The following is a 16,662-nucleotide window of genomic DNA, read 5'->3' as shown; positions in this document are numbered from 1 at the left end:
TGTCTTTTTTTTTGTGTTATTTTCTATATTTTCTTGTAACTTTTAAATGTTCAAGTGTAATGCCAATTCAGTATCAGGAATTTTTGGGCAAATCGGAGCGGTATAACGTCCACAGATGGTTGTACTCTACAATAGAGCTAATCTTGGATCTAAATTGTTAAGACGTACTCCATCTAAGGTTTTAACTCTGGAGAGTCCAACGTAAGCCTGCCCTTTATTAAATATAAAGGAGCCTATGTTGAGAAGAGGACTGCCAAAACTAAGGCTTTGTGATTTGTGGATAGTAATAGCATATGTTAAGCAAATACGGAATTGTTCTCTTTCAACATATACATTATTTAATATCTGAAACTTCGTATTGACACGTTATAGTTCGTAAAAACGATTATGTAACAAATTGACTGTTATCTATTGAATTCTCAAGAAAACAATTTGTTACCAATGAGTTCTCATTCTCGAGTTAACTATACATTAGGAATGTATAGTACTTATAACTATACTAAAATTGTTATTAATTTTTGGTTTAAACTATTGTCTATACCATACGTATTTACTAAAATAATGTAATAATAATATAACCACAAATATATAAGTATAATTTAAGAAAGCTATGAATTTCGTAGCATAAATCGCAACCTTATAGGTTAGATATCGAGAAACAAAACATTGAGTTTTATCGCACCGCTCCCACACGGCGCGGCGCCGCGGCGCCAATACCGAAATGCCTGTTATTTAATAATTATTTATAAAAATAATGATTTTACACTATCGATGTACGCTAAATATTAAAACAATAATTAATACAAAAATCTCAGTTAATAACATAATAAATACGAAATTCGACTATACTCCTAGTTATATGTACGAGTATATTTTAGACAGAATCTAAATTATAGCAACTAGTGTTTACCGCTCAATGCAATATTTGAAGTTTGCTAGTTATCGACACTGATGTGAAGGGGTCAACGTAAATTGGTAATGATCGACGTTTTCATACAATATTACTTTCCGCCCAGTACAAGATGAGATATTTTCGCCAGGGATCAATGTCAATTGGTGGCTATAGACGTTTTCATAGAATTTTAGTATTCGTCCAGTATAAGTTGAAATAGAATCAATTAAAGTGAAAAATTGTAGTAAAATGATAACAATAACATAATAACATAACAACATTATTATATAATATATAAGAGTAGTCTGATAATCAAAATAAACCCTATATCAATAAGGTTAAACTTGATGGGGTTGTATACGATTTGCAATTTCTGCACTCAAAAGTAACTCCAAATGTTGGCCCCTGGCCTGACATTGCCTGACATGACGGCGCGCCGGCTCGCGTCGCTGCTCGCTGTCTTAATATTATTCAACATACACTTTCACCGACCTAACTCAGGCCGGTCACTTACTGTACTATAAGTATACCTAGTTACTACAGGTACTATGTTATTTCAATAAATGAAATATTTAAAATTCGAATTCAAAAAGACATAATATTTTCTTATAAAGTATTATTTGTACATAGTACAAAACAAAGTCAACGCTTCTAAATTACGCAATGTATCATGTAATACAATTTTCATCAATAGACAGAGAGATTCAAGAAGAAAGTTTATAATGTACAATACATACATACATATAGGTACAATACATACATTCTTACAGAAAAATTGAGAAATTCGAATAATTGTCCGCGTGAAATAAATTCAACTTCCTTTTCATATGGTGATTATGTAAGATATTTTATGATTTTTTTGTCAAACATTTCTCAGATTTTGCAACATTAACACTTGCAATACCAATCTACGGAAATTATTTTTCTTCGCTGGAGTCTTTTGCCCAACAGCTGTGTTTATTTTTATGTAAAGCTGCTATTATATTAATTTATTCCGACTACGTAAACCTCCAACTGCAACCTCACAAATGACATCATCGTAATGAGTCGGCAATAAACAAGAGTATCTGGGTATACAACAATATAATTATTAAAATAGCTTAATCATTTTAATTAATTTATTACACCTGTAACATTTACCGTCGCCTAAAATAAAATTGACCAGTTCATAACCAGACAATTATACTAAAATATAGAAATATCTATCTATCTCGTGATTGAGCGTCGTTTTCTGGTATCAAAAACTTTATAAATCAATTTATATTTGTGACTGACTTTCCGGGGAAGGAAACACTGAATATAGTGACATTTATTTTAGAGATATAAGATAACTTAATAAGTTAATGTACAATAGTTTAATAACATTGATTAGTTTTTTTTTATATTGATCTAATCCATTCTTGCGCCATTTAGGTATCACTTTCTGTTTTCTCTCTTGTACCCAAAGGTTGTCTGGAAGAGATTGTTTTACTTTCTTTACGATAAGACTACGTTTTGTACCTTATTTCTTTTTACATTCTTTATAATTTACTTATGGTGTTATAAAGAAATAATTAATAATTTACAGAAAGCAGACAATATTTGGAGGCTATAACTATACTATAATCAGCCTCAAATTCAAGTTAATTAATTTAGTTTCCCAATTGCATAGTAAACTTATGTTTTTGTAATCAAGAATATTTATGAATCGTTTGTACGAAATTCGCATTGAAACAATGTTAAATGGATTAGCTAACTATACCTACACCATTATAATCGACTTTTTTAGAAGGGCATACACCCAATTTATTGGCATATATGTAACTAAAACATATTACGAATCTATTATTAACGACAAATAATCTTGGATTTTTAAAGTTATTGTTGTTATATGTATATTATATTATCTGTGATGTTACTATTTTTGATTCTTAACATAGTGTTTACATAGGGGCCATTCCATTACTAGAAACGATAACATTATGGGATTGTGTATTCCTCAATTGTAAATAAGAAAGAGAAATATTTTTTTTTAAATGTCTTAAATTTATTAACTTTTATTATTATGACTTTATATAAAAAATAGATTTCAAAATCGATTTAAATGTTATGTTATAAAGTTTTCAAACATCTAATATGAATCAATTATTTTTAACATTCACAATTGGTTCATATTAAAGTTTAAATTTCACATTTCAAATAATCGAAAGCAAATTAATAATTGAATGATTAAACTGATGCAAAAAATTAAAAGGTCTAGAAACATGAAATTTTCCAGTGGTTCAAATATATTATCTTAATAATATTAGAAACGCGAAAAATTGTAAGTATGGATGTTTGTTACTCTTTCACATAAAAACTACTGAACGGATTTTGATGAAACTTTACAGTAATGTAGCTTATGCATTAGAATACTAATATAACACATAGGCTATATTTTTTATTGAAATGAAAGAATTGCTAGTTAATCACATCACAAATTTATGTAATACATTAAGTTTTAATCCTCCTAACACTAACACAACACGTAATTATATGACGCAGTCAACGGATACAGTAATAATTCCATTTTTATAATGACTGTACGACAGATGCAAGTTTAAATTTTATTTTTACGTACTCTGTGTTTATAACACTTTCGACGAGGCAGCGTCTCATTACGTTACGTAAAAAAAGTATTATTTGGTATGTTGACCAAATTGTAACTGATTTAACGACCGCGGCCCTTACAAATTTTATCAAATCACTAGCACTGCATTACATACGTTTTCTGCAATTTTATACAAGTTACTCGCACATTAACTTCAGTATTCATTTCATAATAATAAGTACAGATACAGAGCCTCTATACCTACACACAATCACTGAATAATCATCGGCAATGAAAATGCTATGTGGACACAGCATCATTGTGCAAATTAATCGGTTATACATAATTGCAGTCAGTTGACAGTTTTCTTAACGTCAAATTTAGTATACTTATTCGATAAATATAGATACCATAACAAAAATATTTCCAATCTTTTTTCTGTTTTTCTTTTCTTTAATCTTCATGTCTCATTCATCATCTCTAATATCATTATTCACATTCACAGAATTCTAACCTTGTGTATTCCTTTAAGTATAATGAGTAACAGTAGAGTTCTTAGCCCATTCATCTCGTCTATGTTTTGAGTTAAATAGAGAAAGAGAGACAAGAAAGAAAAAACTGTTATTTAGGATACCACAAGAAAATTACATTTTTATATTACATTGGAGACATTAAACACTTTGTACTACACAAATAGTAGATATGTATCGACTGCATCGGATAGTAAAATCGCTTGCATAATGTAAATTAAATGTCTGGAACGTATTACATAAATGGTAGACGCAGTTTTGTTATGTCACCGTTAATTCCTGGGGGCAGTGATAGTGATCGCTGCCGGGAATACTCCTACGTTGTCGTAATCACGACGTGGACTTCCGTACAGCTCGCTATCATATTCTTCCGTGGTAGGTAACAACTATTTTGTCAAACAAATCAACAAGGCGCGTCTGCGTCTGTGTTGCTTCATGACATGCTAAACTCCACTTCTTTTTGTTTCGATTTTTTCCTTCATTGAGATACATCCATGACTAATTCGGCAGTGGCAAAATTGTGCTTTAGACATTTTTGACAATACCTACGTACATTGATTGTTTAAACATTCAGGTCTAGTCATTACTTTCGATATACACGCTAAGTCAATCGCGTATAATTTTGCAGAATATAAAATCTACACTAGTCACTAATATTATTAAATATAGTACAATAGACTTTCACTAATCTAAAACTCACGGACACAAATAACAGTTTCAATAACAATTTCAATTTCTCTTTAATTGATAATTCTCGGCTGTATTTGTATAATTTTATACAAGTACACTTTATCTTAAGCTAAATATCAAGTTTGTTTATGCCAAGGCAACGATTTCTCCATGGGCACAATACTTTAGATTAAGGTAAATTATGCAATATCTTTTTGCAGTTTTAAGGTTACACAAAACTGTATTGTATTAATTGGTTGATTAAATCTGTCTATTTGTTACTGTTTGTAACAAATAGACATGTTACTATATAATAGAGACTATTAATTTATTTTATTAAACTTCCCTATTTAGCCATCTATATTTTATTTACCACAATGATAAGAGTAACCGGTAATAAAGTAACTCAATCTTCTCCTTTAACAAAATGAATTATTTTCAACTTATCCGAGTGCAGTCTCAAAACATATTTTTTCATTCTTCGCAATAATAGATTGATGTAGGTATTTTACATAACCTCTATCATACAGAATATACAGAATACGTATGTATACATTTTACTTTATACCAATTAAATGTGAAAAAAGAAAAATAACTCACAACCATCGAAAAATACATAATCCAAACAATTCCTGCACTCAAACGAGTCTCAGCTCATAAAAACTGATCATTAAAATTAAATTTAGTAGGTAATTACCTATTATATCTATTATTTACAAAAGAAATAATGGTTAGTACCTATACTAATACAGATTCATACGAACTTAAATTTAAGTTTGTAATACTAGGAGATATTATTACATTAATGCAAAAAACACAAACATTCAGTAACCTGCCAAAAAAGTCCCGTAAAAATCGGTCCAGCCATTTCAGGATTAGCCGGAACAAACAGCCAGACAGATAAAAATTGTAATATGCATGTAGTAAAAAACGACTATTTCAATATTACAAACAGACACTCCAATTTTATTTATGTGTATAGATTTGTATACCTAAATAAAAATGGGAAATTATGACAGCCTTCGTTTACGACACTGCTTCACTTCCGACGGTCGCGGGTTTGATTCCTGGCACGGTACAAACATTTGTATTGTCATGAGTATGATTGTTTGTATGAGTCTAGGTGTTTTCTTTCTATATAGATATTATTATGTATTTATTTACAAAAAAATATATCGAAATATTTATCACTTGTCACCCATAACACGAGCTCTACTTTTTCTAGGGATTAGATGATGTTGTATGAATTGTCGAGGGATATTATTATTGTTATTATTAAGAAATCATTTTGGCGAAACAAGATTAATAATCAATCGATTATTATGTTTAATGCTAAGCTTAAATATGTTGGTATTTAAAGAGTTTTTGTGTATATTCATTTGTGAATTATCTTAAACTCACCCCGGCTTCGCACGGGTGTGTATTATATATATATAAACCTTCCTCTAGAATCGCTCTATCGCTCTATTTATTCAAGAAAAAAGCTTCAAAATCAGAAGACAGACAGCGACTGCGACTTTATTTTATACTATGTAATGATTATGATGACTATTTCACAAACTATATTTTTAATAGACATGTGATGAGACAGAGACATCTCTAGTCTTAGAGGTCCAATATAATAATTTGCTATCATTGGCGTATATTTAAAACGAGGTAGTCATTAGGCCACCACGTTTATATTTTTGTTTTCAATCATTTCATCAATACCTAATGGTATGCAGTATTTATATATAAATTTCTTCCTTATATTTGGATAAAAATATTATCCTTGTCTTAGCATGTAACTTGCGAGTCGAAATAGGCAGATACCTTTTTCGACTCGCAAGTTACATGCTAGTGTTGCATGCATACCTATTAGAATTTTAAAAATGTGACTACGTACGAAATCTTGGATTGCCTTCAATATACATATTACGACTTACTGCGACACTAAGTAATGTAGGTAAGTTTATTTAAAATCGTTGATTAATAATGAGCAAACACTTCAATGTAATGTCAACAAAAGTAAAAAGTAAATACCTATCCACCCATTCGAAGAAAAAAACACTAAACAATCGCTACCTTTTGACAATGAAATATCAGAATGTTGTGTCCCAAATGAATCCACATACGATATTATTTTCTATATACCTACATTGCTAATAAATAATATTTGTACCTACAAATAGACATTCCAAAAGTATTCAGAGCAGGTAATTAACTGTCAAGACTTCATACGAATATTTTGTTGTTTCGTATTTTAAAGATTACCTGTTACTATGGACGTTATATATAATAACAATAAGTTTAAAAGTAATAAAATAAAGCATGTAATTTACGTATTATATAGTACTATGTTTCTATAACGGCAACGCGAGAGAATATCGCGTACGCGCGCGTTTCCTTGTGGCGTTCACTTCACTAGCGACAACCACCACCGCACCGAGCCACAGACCAGTGACATAGCTGTTACCCAATATCCACCACTACAAACCAGATTGTTATTTAACAATCCAAATCATAGAATGAGCACTTTATATCTGTACTAACTTTGTAAAAAGAGAGATTACAAATTCGATCAATAGAGAGTAGGCAGGTAGTACCTAATTGTTAAAACCTATTTCTAACAGCTATATTCTTTCAGTTGATCATAAGCTATATATATTTTTTAATAAATGATAATGGAATGGTGCTGAGGGACCACTACCCGATGCAGGGTCCCTAGGCAGTTGCCTACTCTGCCGAATAGTTAACCCGCCACTGGGTCGCCAATGATATTAATGAAACAACATTTCCTAAAAAGCAAAATGAAAACCCAAAACAATTAAGGACAGCAAACTTATTAGGAATAGTAGACTTTTCTTACCGTAAATTCTACTATTCCTAATATGTTTGCTGTAAAGTAACCACCCTCAATATATGTCCTATAAAAAGGATAACGCGGAGGTAGACTAGTAGACCATTCATAGACATAATACATTGTTAACAATGAGTTCAATAATCTCTATTACTAACAAGCCATCCATTTCATCAAGTTCTAGTTGAGACAACTGGCAAAGAATTCGACTAATGTTGCTTTTTATAATCAGTTGGTTGACATAATACGTTATTACATAGTAAGGAATTGTTAGTATGGGGGTCCAGTGACGCAATAGCATAAATGTCAGCTTTTTCTAGTTCGTATGTTTACCCATATGTAACAACTATACTGTGACAATTGAGTCCTATTCTAATACCTCTAAAAGTTTTTACGTGAAAACTAAACATACAATAGATAGTTTTTATTTTATTATTAAATTATAATAATATATAAAGGCAAAATATAGTAATAATAACTGTATGACTAATTAACATAATTACATAGAACTGCGTAGAACTCTGTGGCACAGGACAGCTCTGTGGTATCACTGACATCAGAAATGACATCAGTCACAAATTTTATTGTTATCAATCATGCATCAGTAATCATTATTATCAATTGAGCACTGCAAAAACATATACTTTTTATTACATCAGTTTTACAAGTTTTGAGATAATACGTCCTCGATATCGGAACTTCCTATTCATTATTTGTCTATTTACTTTGCCATACTAAGTGTATTACATTGATTCATGAAGTATTTTTAACTGCTTTTGTTTTTATTGTAATCGGTTACAATAAGAGAGCAATGGCGTCTAACCAGGGTCCTGGACCCTCAGCGCCTGAGGATCTACCACCGCCATATTCTGCTGTCGTGGGAAATCCACAATATGGTTTTGTGGCTCCGTCTGGCGAACCATTTCAAGCTCCGGGAGACGTATACTTACATCAGCAACCCAAGCAATTTACGGCTACGGGAGTGTATCCGCATCCAGTTAATATAGTCACCAACACCCAGCCTCATCCAGGGAGTGTACCGCCACCACCCCCGGGCGTACCTGTAAGCATAGTAGTGCCTCCAGCCGTGGGTACTGAACCGGCTACCATAAATTGTTTCAATTGTGGTAAAGTGGTTACAACTAGAGTTACGTATACAACAGCCTGGCACACACATTTAGTGGCTGGTTCCATCTGCGTAATTACTATGTAAGTTTTGGTTAACTAAATTTAGAATTATTTGTCATGTAAAACATGTTAAATGGTCATTTATAAAATTATAAGTTAGCAGTATAATATCAACCATTAAATTTTAATTTAACTTTGTCATGTACATTTCAATATGATAAAATTATATAAAAAGTGATGGTCTAATTACATTATGATGGTTCTGGGTTTGATTCTTACTACTGTACAAACATTTATATTAATGGGTATTATTATTTGTATTTTTGTATGGTCTGTATGTTTTCTATGTATATAAAATGTTTGTGTCTGCAAAAAATGTATTTGTATAATTTGTTTAGTATCCATAACACAAGCTCCAAAAGCTCAGTTTAACATGGAATTATATAGTGTCTGAATTGTTCAAACTTATTATTATTATTATTAGAATCATGTTCCAATTATTTAAGTTTGGTGCACTAATATAACAGTAGTTTTTGTAGAACACTATTTGAATTCATCAATTCAAATAGATGAGTTATGATGACGTGAAATACTGTGTTTTAGTATTTCCAATTTGCTGTGGCACCCTATTTTAATGTTAAAGATTACTTAATGTTAAATTTAAATAGATTAAAGTAAGCAAAAATTGGAAAAAATATATAAATATAAAAATGTATTTCTTTTTCTGTTGAGTGGTGAATAAAGAGCTTTTTTCTGTTAAATGATTCATATATGTATAATAATTTTAATAATTTGTTTAAAATATACTCATGACTGTTATGAATAATAATAAATTAGTCTCTGATACTGAATAAGATATACCTGCCCTAATATAATATTTTAAATGCAAAAGCTACATATACCTTTTCACACATGACTTGCTCAACCTGCTGAATTTTATAAACTTATGCATACATACTTGGTATGGTAATAAATATGCTACTTTATATATACTTGTTATATTACACTAGATTGTATTAATGTACATTAAAATTTTGCTTCCAGGATGTGTTCTTTATGCTGCTTGGGTCTAGTCCCCTATTGCTTTGACACATTTAAAGATGCTGAGCACTACTGCCCCAATTGCAACACTTTTATTGGAAAGAGCAACAAATGTTAAACATCAAAATATGAAGTAAATCATCCATAACAATGTGACAAATAAGGCTTAAACAGATATGTATAAGTATGTTATTTAATGCCATTATATATTTTGATTCTATTTATTTTTTAGCCTTAGGGAAACATTCCATGAATCTAACTAGAATGTGTTCCCAAGAAGTGTCTTAAAAAATCCTTTTTAAAACTTATTCACACAGTCTTGTTTGAGGAGCCAGATACCAATCTTAAAGTGGCATCCCAAAAAGTTCACATTCTATTAAAACTAATAGTGTTAACTTAGGTTTTTATAGTTCATTAGCATGAGCCTTTTTTTTTTTCAACAAATTAGCAGATATCCATCCCATATATAAATGTATAAATTTTATTTGTATAAGTAAAATAAATAAACACAGATGTTTATACGATATTATAGGTATAAAGTGAAAAAAATTAAGATTTAAAAATTGCCTGATATAAACTATATTATAGAAATTTGTGTTGTTCTTTTCTTTATTCTATACTTGATTAGAGGACAAGGAGTAATATTTGTTTATGTATAAACAAATATTACTCCATGTAATTTTAAAGTAGACAGGACTTTCTTATTATTTTATTTGTATTTTAATAAATTAAATTCATTTAAATATGAAATAAAATTATTAGTCCTGGCTGTAAACATTATTTTACCAAATTATGAAAAGGAAATTATTACCATATGCATATTAACTAAATTAATTAAGTGTATTGAAATAATACTTATTAACATGCAGAAATATAGACCTGTAAATTAAATAAACTTATCTAAGTTACAAATTAATATCACCTTTTTAATTAGTTAATATTTAGAAAATATACTAAATAACTGATATTTACCTCTACACACATTGTGTGCTCCAACATAATTACTCTTTAAAATTATGGATATCTTGTACAGGCATTGAGATATTATGTACAAAAATGCTATAGTACACAAGCTTTAATCAGCTATTTGATAATTTTGCTATAAACGTATTAGAAATGTAGCCACAGTTTCACACAGATTTATATTTAAATAAATAAATGAAAAATAAAGTGGGATAGTGCTAAGAAAAATAAGATGTTTAATTTAAAAATTTGAGAAAAATACAATTTTAACATTAATCTTCCAATGAATATATTGTGTGTGATTTTGTATACAGTTCTCTACTCACTTTGGCGCATAATAACTCAATGTAATTGTTAGGATTATTATAAATCACAAAGATATGAAGAGATCACGTGTGTTTAATATAAAACCATAGGCGTACCCAGGGTCGGAATAATCATAAAGCTAAGTACGCTATTGCACAGGGCTCGCATCGAATAGAGGCCCTGCGCGGCCACAAAGAAGTTAAAAATGTTTGTAGATTGTACATTTTATTGGAAAAATTTTATCTTCTATAATATATATACCTCTTTTTAAAACTTTTGTTATAAGAATTCGAAGACGACCTAATGCTTAATCCGGCTTTGGTTGTATCCAAGTGCGATGGTCAGTGATGGCCAGCTGCTCTCCCCTTGAAATTGTATGTGTTATATTACACATTGAAAAGACCGGCATCAAAAAAATCTGACTTGCGGTCAAATAATAATAACAATAACCCTGACTCAGAAGCAAACCGTTCATGGCCCTTCTGGGTCAGAAGCTACGTATGCCCAGGATCTTTCTTTCACCAAAAAATAAATAAATAATCTATATCTTACTTTGTATTGAGGTAGCTAGTATATTTATAATTTGATATTAAACTTGCCATAATATATATGTTAACTTTCTATTGAAATTTGTTAGACTGAATTTAATTACTATTATTTGGTTATAACTAAGTACCTGCTGTATTTGGTTTATTGAGTTAAAAATTTTTAATTACAAAATAAAAAAACAGATCAAAATAACGTCTATATAAAGAAGTACCTACCTACCTGGTTAATTCGTCCTTCTGGTGCTAGAAGTTCTTTTGATATGGTCTATATTTAGATTTTTGTATTTTATTTAAAAAAGTATATTGAATCGTGAAATGATACATAGGTAGGAACTTACATTACCTCCTAAACTAAACTTTCTTTTTTCTAATAGAAACATGTACATATAACCATATTTTATTTATTTAAAAAATAAATGCTCCTATATTGGCTAAAATGCTTTTTTTTTCTGTCGTAATAATTGTGGAGGGTAGTGGCAAACGAAGTGTGAATTTTTTTTTTCCAACTACCTACTCGCCCCGGCTTCTCACGGGTGTACATGTATCATATATATAAACCTTCCTCATGAATCACTCTATCTATTAAAAAAATACCGCTTCAAAATACGTTGTGTAGTTTTAAAGATTTAAGCATACATAGGGACAGACAGCGACAGCGACTTTGTGTTATACTATGTAACTGGCTACTCGCTCCGGCTTCGCACGGGTGTACATGTATTATAATATATATAAACCTTCCTCTTGAATCACTCTATCTATTAAAAAAAACGCTTCAAATCCGTTGCGTAGTTTTAAAGATTTAATCATACATATGGACAGACAGCCACAGCGACTTTGTTTTATACTATGTAATGATGATGATAATTCATCCATAGTATTTATTAGATAACTGTCTTATGTTTTCGTACTTTTCATTACTGTCTTTGATGGATCGTTAGATCAAAAAATGCCTGATATTGCCATATATGTAGGTGTGATATCGCTAACATGTCCATTCAAGAAGTGATACTATTTAGTACATAGTATAAAATGAAGTCCCTTGTGCTGTCTGTTCGCTTAGATCTTTTAAACTACGCAACAGATTTTAATGCAGTTTTTAGCAGTAGATAGAGTTATTCAAGAGGAAGGTTTATATGTAGGTAGTATAAAGGATTCTAAAGTAAATAATGTAGTTAATAGTTTTTAATGATCCGAATCAAAAAGCCGTATAAAGGGACTTTTTCCTTTGATCTATCACAGTTATATAAGATTTTTTCTTGTCTCTTCTTATAATTTATTGGATACCCTACATAAATATGTTCTTCGTTCGAACGGCGAACAAATAATCCTGGAATCTTCTAATACATAAGTGAAGCATCGATCGATTTATTATTGGATTTATCGTTCATATTCGCACATAATATTTCTGCGGCTACTAGTCGTAGAGAAAATGTAAATGAACATTCCACTTTATCACTTTTGATAAGATAATCATATGAATGTTGAACAGATAAGTTCTCCTATTTTTACTCTTGATATGTAAGTGGTATATAGTATATAATATAAAATAGCAACGTGAATAAATATATTTTCAATGGATTCAAGTAATGTTGAGAATCAAAGTAACATACCAGCGACAGTCCTGAGGGTAGAAAGGGAAACTGCTTTCTACCACGAAGAACCACCACCACCGTACACTGCTACGAACACAAGGGTGACAGGACAGCCTATCATTCACCAAACAATAATAATACAAGCTCCGCTAAAGGAAAATCCTATGTTATATGAATGTTCTACTTGTAGAGAAACAGTGTTTACAAAAGTGCGTTATGTTAATTCTCAAAGGACTCATTTAATAGCTGGTTTTATATGTGGTTTAACAGTGTAAGTAGTGTTATTATTAACATTAGATATTAGCTACCTTTCTACTTATATTGTACACGTTAAAGTTTAGTAAATGAGTTGGTATATTTATTTAATGTTGCTAAAATTGTTGCACAAATTTGTATTGTATTTTTGGTACTTAGACTTCTTTTTCGGACTACTCTAATGCGGAAAGCTCGCGGAAGGACTTATGGAGCGGCTGAAAGCCTACTCCTGGGTGACGGACGCGACTTTAGTCTGAGGGCATCTCTGGGATTTCGAACCTCGGCTCAGGCCGTCATAATTTTGGGTTGGTACGTAAACGCAGTGTTAAACTTTGTTTGCAATATATTCTTAGTATCACACTCGGGATAAACTTATCAATGGTCTAGCGGTTTAACACAACGTCTTATTGCCAAAAGTTGCGAGTTTGATTCTCGCACGATACAAATACTCATCAGTGTGATTATGTGTATTGGTCGGCGTGGTTTTCTATGTATATCAGTTGTATTAGAACCCATTATAAAAGCTCTACTTAGTTTAGAACTATGTGGCGTTATGTGAAAAAAAAAGAAAGTGACGAAATACTAATATAAATATGAAAGTAACTCTGACTGTTACCTTTAAAATAGAAGGGAAGTAATTTATATGTGTCAAACCATAAATATATATAGTTGCGGGCCTTAATTTTACAACACTTACTAGATAGGTATTGTCGTCATTAAACTCTCAATTAAACGTGATTTTATCGCTTCCAGGTGGTGTATGCTTTGTTGCCTCGCTGCTATACCTTATATTATGCCTTCATTTAAAAAGGCTGAACACTATTGTCCAATTTGCAACCGATATCTTGGTTGTTACACAAAAATCTGAATGAGTAGCCTGTGACAAACTACGATTTAAAATAAATCGGTGATAATTAATTGCCTACATATTTGAACATCCAAGACTTGATTTACCAATATTGAAAGTTGTATTTATACATTGCTTCTACATGACTAGCTAATTTCAACATTATGACAACAGATGAGAAATCATTTGATTTATTTGATCTTGTTTAACAAGATAAGGACAAAACTATAATATTATAATGAACTACAACTAAATTAAAACAAAATTAGATTCCACTGGAATATTATAAATAAAATAATTAAGTCTTTCACCTTATTAATTATATTATAGATTAGAAGATAATCCGAAGTAATAGTTGTAGAGTAAGGCAGTTTATGCATATTGCACAGGAACCATCACCCGGACGAGTTATGGCAACTGGATTACAGATTTACTTTATGTTAACATATGTGTCAATACACAAATTGCACAGAAAAATTAAAGAATGATAATAAATTATTAAATATTATATATTTTACTAATAATGAACTTTTATTTATAAGAAACTGATTGCAAAAAAGTAATTACAATTTGTTTGAACTATGAAACCTTTGCAAGTGTTGTATTGTATAATCATACCTCTGTGTCCATTTGATAATTGCAGATTCAAAGTAAATTGTATGAATCATAATAGTCACACTCATCTTTTTATATATGTGTGTCTCTACTAAAGTATAATTATACCATATCAAAATCTTATACAAGAAAAATGCATGTTTACGACTTGCAATTTATTTGTTGATGACTTGAATTCTGATTGATATATTTTTAATACAGAATTATTACTGTGTGTAAATGTGCAGCTACTTATTGTTGCTATATGGGCAACAATTAGTTTATTACTTACACTATTTTAATTTCAAACAATAAACTATTGAGATTAACTTTGTACAAAGTTATCTGCTTGGATACTTCTATCTCACATATTTCAGTTGTCAAGCAGCTTGCTTTATAAAATGTATGTAGAAAGGTGAGTGTCTGGGAAGGAGAAAATTACACATATGTGCATTATACATTACAACTCAGTGTTATTACTATGACTCAAAATGTATAAAATAAGATAAATAGTTAAATAAACTAGAGTTAAAACTCCTCCATAACAAAACAATGAATGTAACTTAACATAAGAAGACCCAAATATCATGGCTCTGTCAAGGTATAATTTAATTATTAAACTATTCATATTAAATACAAAGAATACTTTTAATCCCACAATATTATTTTAAACAATACTTACAGTCAGATTGCAAATAGTGTTATAAACTTTTAATAGAAATAAAATGCATTACAATAATCTTATAATTAACCTGATTTCTAAGTTACATACTACAATAAATTTTGCTTACCACTCTTGAATTAGACCACTACCTTGAAAACATGAATTGGATTTTTATAAAATTCTTCCAAATTACAGTTTAATAGAATAAAAGATATTCGCTGGTGACCGTCTAGTTTATTTTGAAGTTGAAACTAATAGTACAAATTAATTATAAACATTTTACATTAAGAGAATGTTTACATGGATGAGTAGTAAGAATAATCCTGACACTTCATTAACTACTATAGGGCACTTGTAGTCTGAAGCAATCTGTTGCAATCTTCCATTTTCCATCAACTGCTACGATTAAGAATGTTTGTTGAAATGGTTTCTTGATATTGTCATTTTGATAGGTCACATCTCCACATGCCTGGATCAGGTATGTTATTTTATTTGATATACTCTCATATAATGGTTGAGCATCTAATGTCCTAATAACATGGTTGCTTGCAGGCAAGTCCATGAGGAATTTCTGTATTTTATCGCTGCCATTAATACCATTGCCATTCCAGACCAGTAGACCAGTATCCAGATATAATTTTGAGGTTAAGCGTCGACTGCTGTCCACTTCTTTGTAAAAAATACGAGTGAACTCCTCGGCAGTCTCGCAAGCATTATCAACATTTTTGGCAGTAACTTCTGCCATGGTCAAATTGTTTGTCGAGTTATTAAATTAGATTAACAAAGAACAATTTCTTCTTGTTGTAGATATTTTCCTTTCCAGTTTATAACTTTTAAAACTTATAAAAAATTGAAAACACTCACAGTTACTTTACTCAAATAACAAATTAATAATAAAATTATATTGCATTTAATAACAAATTTTTACCACATTTTTGACCAACATTACAAAGAATACTGACTGATTGCCCAAAACTGACATAAGGTCGACTGACAGATCGGACTTTTTTTCTTTTACAATGGCTCGGAACGTTGTTGCATTTGCCAAAATCAAAGTTTGGTAAACTATAATATAATTTTGAGATTAAACTTGCTTTTGGACAGGACAGCAAATAAGGGCTGTAAACGTAATGACACGCGAATACCAACGTACGGGTATTCGAGTGGCGTACGGTACTCCCGTGCCGGTTGGTCAGTAAATCAATTGATAGTAGTTACTATATAC

At 30.5% G+C, this 16,662-nt stretch overlaps 3 protein-coding genes across 3 annotated transcripts; 2 read left to right on the top strand and 1 right to left on the bottom strand.

The window, feature by feature from the left end:
• The first annotated feature begins 8,093 nt into the window (after positions 1-8,093).
• On the top strand, positions 8,094-10,050 carry LOC131847646 (lipopolysaccharide-induced tumor necrosis factor-alpha factor homolog). The gene is made up of 2 exons (XM_059197266.1): positions 8,094-8,708; positions 9,672-10,050. Exons 1-2 carry the CDS (start codon positions 8,311-8,313, stop codon positions 9,784-9,786), a joined length of 513 nt encoding a protein of 170 aa, XP_059053249.1. The 5' UTR covers positions 8,094-8,310; the 3' UTR covers positions 9,787-10,050.
• Positions 10,051-12,595: 2,545 nt separating this feature from the next.
• On the top strand, positions 12,596-14,663 carry LOC131847702 (lipopolysaccharide-induced tumor necrosis factor-alpha factor homolog). The gene is made up of 2 exons (XM_059197337.1): positions 12,596-13,348; positions 14,086-14,663. The coding sequence occupies exons 1-2, from the start codon at positions 13,059-13,061 to the stop codon at positions 14,198-14,200; spliced, it is 405 nt and encodes a 134-aa protein (XP_059053320.1). The 5' UTR covers positions 12,596-13,058; the 3' UTR covers positions 14,201-14,663.
• A 384-nt stretch (positions 14,664-15,047) lies between these two features.
• Positions 15,048-16,398, bottom strand: LOC131847712 (NTF2-related export protein). Its single transcript, XM_059197346.1, has one exon. The coding sequence runs from the start codon at positions 16,180-16,182 to the stop codon at positions 15,772-15,774; it is 411 nt and encodes a 136-aa protein (XP_059053329.1). The 5' UTR covers positions 16,183-16,398; the 3' UTR covers positions 15,048-15,771.
• Positions 16,399-16,662: the final 264 nt, after the last annotated feature.

This window comes from Achroia grisella, unplaced genomic scaffold (assembly GCF_030625045.1).
Source record: "Achroia grisella isolate CSIRO2021 unplaced genomic scaffold, CSIRO_AGI_Agris_v1 utg540, whole genome shotgun sequence".
In the NCBI taxonomy this organism is placed as follows: domain Eukaryota; kingdom Metazoa; phylum Arthropoda; class Insecta; order Lepidoptera; family Pyralidae; genus Achroia; species Achroia grisella.
Note: the sequence above shows the minus strand (reverse complement) of the source record. Positions and strands in the feature narration are given on the sequence as shown.